This window comes from Helobdella robusta (assembly GCF_000326865.2).
Source record: "Helobdella robusta unplaced genomic scaffold HELROscaffold_50, whole genome shotgun sequence".
NCBI lineage: Eukaryota > Metazoa > Annelida > Clitellata > Rhynchobdellida > Glossiphoniidae > Helobdella > Helobdella robusta.
The window spans coordinates 703,098-708,231 of NW_008705255.1; the positions used below are offsets into that span (position 1 = coordinate 703,098).

Consider the following 5,134-nt stretch of genomic DNA (forward strand, 5'->3'; position numbering starts at 1 on the left):
TTCATTCGTTCATTCATCCGTTCATTCATTTATTCATTCACTCATTCATTCATTTCATTCGTCTTCAACGTTCACGATAATTATAATAAAGATTTATGCACTTTAATCACCAGCCATCATAAAGGGAGTGATGGTAAAATGTTCGTATATAACAATGAATGAGTAGAACAACAAATTTGGAAAAACGCATCTAACCAACTACTGACTCATTCAATCAACCAATTAACCAATTAATCAATTAATCAACCAATCAATCAGTCAATCGATCGATGAAAAGAACAAACTAAAAACGAAAAAATAGAAAAAAAAACTGAACAAAACAGAAAAACAAAAATAAAATCCAAAAACAATAAATAACTCAGCGAAAAAAAAATCCCTAATTCTTGAAAACAGGCAGAGGGTGAGCTTCGGTGTTGAAGACCCACCGATCAACCGGAAGTAGACTTTCGTCATCACTAAACAAAAGATACAAATATTTCAAGGTCTCGGCTAAGTAAAACGTCTCCATCTTGTCAAGATAAGTAATAGACTTCCGGTCGGCCTGCATGACGTTTTGGACGCCAGCGTACCCCTCGTCCAGTTTGGTGACGTTCTCGAAGGCCTCAAAGATATCCCACGCCCACTGTTTGTATTTAGGGTCTTTGGTAGCTTTGTAGAGGTAATAGAGGCTCTCCACTGCTTCCGGTCTGTGGATGTTGTAGGCCGAGCCGAACTGTTTGAAGAGTTTTATTAATCAGTGATGAGCGTATGAGTGAATGAACGTATGAATGAATGAACGTATGAATGAATGAATGAATGAATAAATGCATGCATGCATGCATGAATGAATGAATGAATGAATGAATGAACGTATGAATGAATGAACGTATGAATGAATGAATGAATAAATGCATACATGCATGAATGAATGTATGAACGTATGAATGAATGAGTGAATGAATGCATGAATGAACGCATGAATGAGTGAATGAAGCAACCGAACAACCAATCGCAACCGGCCAATCAGATGAAACCAACCGACGACAACGACTAACTAACATCGACAAAAAAATCCGGCTCATGTACATTCGGTCCAAACGGTTCACCCGCCCTGTTCTGAAAGCTGACCGACTCTGGCGACAACTTCGTCGGCGTCTGTTTATACATGATGTAACACGTCTCGACTACGTCCTTAGCTGTTTTGAGCATTTCAGCTGGCAACCCGCTCATGTAGGCGAGAGCTAGGTTACCCGGGTAGAAGCAAGTTAGGTGGTCCTAGAAATGAAGAATGGAGGTTAGGGTTATTTTGTTGTTGGTGGTGGTGGTGGTGCTGGTGGCGTTCACCTTTTTTTTTTGGGAAAATTACGATGAGAGTGATGGTGAAGATGACGAAGATGATTGTGGCCATATGGTAAGTATGATGATGATGATGATGAGTGAGATGATGATGACGATGAATATGAAGATGATCGTGTTGTTGTTTTTGCAACTATTACAAATACAACACACACGCGCGCGCGCACACACACGCACACACACATTAAAATAAAACATAATATCATTTTAATGCATTCAACTTTAATAGATTCCATCCATACTGACTATGTAACAATGTTTATAAAATAAACACAAACACACACTCACACAAACACACAGACACACACACATTCACACCATACACACAGAGAGAGAGAGAGAGAGAGAGAGAGAGAGAGAGAGAGAGAGACACACACACACACTGACCATAACGTCATTAGCACTATGGGTGTCCTTCATGGAGGGCATGGTCCCTATGAACCAATGCTTCCCCAGGTCTGATTGCTTCAATAGGTGCTTCTTAACACCATTGTAGGCCGATATGTAATCTTCTTTTAACCTTTTAGATTGGTTGGTTGGTTTAATAATTGATTAAATAATTGATTGATTGATTAAATAATTGGTTGATTGATTGATTGATTGATTGATTGATTGATTAAATGATTAATTAAATGATTGATTAATTGATTGATTGATTAATTGATTAAATGATTGATTGATAGACCGACAAACAACGACAACAAACAAACACAACCCAACAAACCGGAAAATCAAATAACGAAATACCGACCAGTCGATAGTCTGGCCCGTCTGCAGCCACTGTTTGAGTAGGTATTCATAATAACTATCGGCCATGCCCCCCATGGTGATCGGGGCGTACTCGCTGAAGAAGGCAGAGGAGGAATCGAACGTGGTCGGGGCCAGACCGTCAAACTTTTTCAATCCTCTTAAGTACTCGGACACCTTCCAAGCTGCTTTCTGTAGTCGTTGTGTGTGTGTGTGTGTGTGTGCGCGTGTGCGTACATGCGTGTGTCTATTTGGTTGTTTATTATATTCATCATGTTTCTCATCTACTCTCTTTCTTTCTGCCTTTTCTCTCTATCTTCTTTCTTTACTCTCTAAGTTTTGGCATATTCTCTCTCTCTCTCTCTCTCTCTCTCTCTCTCTCTCTCTCTCTCTCTCTCTCTAAGTTATTTGCATTTCTTGATTTCTTGCTAGTATCATAGTATCACTTCAGCATGTTTCATCTCTGAAATGATATTGCAACGTGGGCTTTTTGTATACGTAAGTGTGTGTTGTGTTGTGTTTGCTTGTATGTTGTGCCCCCCCCCAACCAATGCATACATATACACCGACATACAGACACACACAAACACGCATACACACATACATGCACGCACACACGCACACACACGCACACATCCATACAAACCTCATATTTAGAATCTCCACTGGCTCTAGAAAGATCTCTAAACTCTAGTTGCAAACTTCCCACTTCCGCCAAATTCGTCTGCCCAAATTCAGCCCTCCTGCTCTTTATGACAACCTTATTGGCCGGTAGGGGATTCGATCCACCGAAGCAGACAAATAAGGCGTCTCCGAACTCGATCTGGGCGGGGTCGAAAATCACGTGATTGCAGTCAGCCCAAGCATGCATTAAGATGTGAACGTGTGACTTTGTAAGAGTTGCATATTTCATTTTTTTTAATTGTTTTACTACAGACTTGTGGATTGTTTTACTACAGACTGGTGGGGAAGAGAGGAAGAAGAAAGGAAGAGTAAAAAGGAAAAAAATGAAAGAAAAAAAGAGAGAAAGATAAAAATTGAGAGAGAGAGAGAGAGAGAGAGAGAGAGAGAGAGAGAGAGATTCAACAGCAAATAATCGTCACTTTCATAATCGTAACTATTCTACCTCTCATCATTTCAGAGGTTCTAATTTCCAAAACGACATTTTCGAAAATTAAAAAAAACCACTCACAGAAGCAACAATAAAATCTGATATTAGTAGACCCAAAAGAGCAATCAAAATAGAAACAAGACCATCTTCATCACCATCTTCATCACCATCATCATCTTCATCACCATCATCATCTTCATCACCATCATCATCATAATCACCATCATCATCTTCATCACCATTATCATCGTAACCACCATTACCATCTCCATCACTATCTCACTGCTTTGTTGAGGAGAGCTTTGTCCCCTGAGAGGTGATAGGCACTTAAGAGACCACCCAGCAGACGAATGGTGATCTCGAATAGCTGGATTGACATCGTCTGATCGGTCTTCAGGCTGTTCACCACCCAATCGCGGGCCTCCTTGTATTCTGATTGGTGGGCGTAGTTATGAATAAATTATTATCTACAAATGGGTGTGGTTATGAATAAATTATCCACTGAGGCGTTCTTATTGGCGGAAGTTTATGAATAAATTAATAATTAACTATCATAAGCGGTGTAATAAAAATGCATAAGGTGATAATGCTTCTAATGACGATGACTCACTCACTCCCTCGTCCTTTAGATTATCTCTTTGCTCACTCACTCTTTCATTCACTGACTCACTCCTTCACTCACCAACTCATTCACTCACCCACTCACTCACTCACCCACTTACTCACTCACCCACTCACTCACTGACCATCATTGAGTCCCATTATGAGCAAAGTGTCCAGCGAGTCAACAATCGTCAGTCCAACGCCCATCCAATCAGATCCCTTCTTCGACAGCGAATTCAATTCATCCTTGCCCCAGGCATACCTCTTGTAGGCCAGCCAGGCGTGTCTAAAAGCGGAGACTATTTTCTCTTGATTCTCATTGGTCGGTTTTGCTGGTAGGATGATTTGATTGGCTGGCTGATTGATTGATTTGATTGGTTGATTGAATTGATTGGTTGATTGACTGATTAAATTTTGATTGATTGATTGAATTTTGATTGATTGATTTACTGATTGGCGAGTTGGATGAATGACATTTGATTGCTACGTTGAGTGTCTGATTTTACTTCGCAGATATGAATATCTGTATCAGGTGAATGGATGGCTAGATATTTTAAGAAATGAATAAAATATAAAAGATTGAATGAAGAAATGAATGAATGACTGAACGAACGAATGAATGAACGAATAAACGAATGCACGAATGAATGAATGAATGAATTATTAACGAACAAAAAACGAATGATAACAAAATATAAACTTAGACTGCATGCAAAACTCGCAACCAACAAAATTTACCACTTAAGCTACCCCACACCATCATCATCATCATCGTCGTCGTCATCATCATCGTCACCAGCAATAAAGTCAAACCTTTTGACAGAAACCAAACAATGAAAATAAAAACATACGTCAAATTAAAACTAGATGTGCTGGATGGATAGATGGATGGATGAAAGAACGAAGGAAAGAATGAATGAATGAATGAATGAATTAATTAATTAATTAATGAACGAACGAACGAATGAATGAAAATTAACGTGCGAACAGATGAATTAATGCAGATGAATGAAAAACAGACGAGATGAAAAAAGGAACGAACGGCTGAATGAACAAACAAATGAATGAATGAATAAAAGAAAAAATGAATGAATGAATGAAGAAATGAAAAAAACGAATAAATGAATTAAACGACATATAAATTAAACATCAATCAATCAATCACAAACCATACCTGACATTTTTTATAAAGAGTGGTGCGTGCAAATAATGAATTTAACCCCCCCCTTCCCCCGAAAAAAAAAATAATTTTTTTTCTACACAAACAAAGTTGGCTATACTTTTAATACATGTATGTTTGTGTGTGTATATATTTGTACGTATGTGTGTATGTATACG

At 38.6% G+C, this 5,134-nt stretch overlaps 1 protein-coding gene across 1 annotated transcript; it reads right to left on the minus strand.

Annotated features, from left to right (window-relative positions):
* Positions 1–376: 376 nt before the first annotated feature.
* On the minus strand, positions 377–4,977 carry HELRODRAFT_178867 (hypothetical protein; the record flags this gene model as incomplete). Its single annotated transcript, XM_009027736.1, has 8 exons — positions 377–712; positions 1,039–1,254; positions 1,723–1,855; positions 2,087–2,274; positions 2,729–2,971; positions 3,477–3,625; positions 3,940–4,102; positions 4,966–4,977. 8 exons carry the CDS (start codon positions 4,975–4,977, stop codon positions 377–379), a joined length of 1,440 nt encoding a protein of 479 aa, XP_009025984.1.
* Between the last annotated feature and the right edge of the window lie 157 nt (positions 4,978–5,134).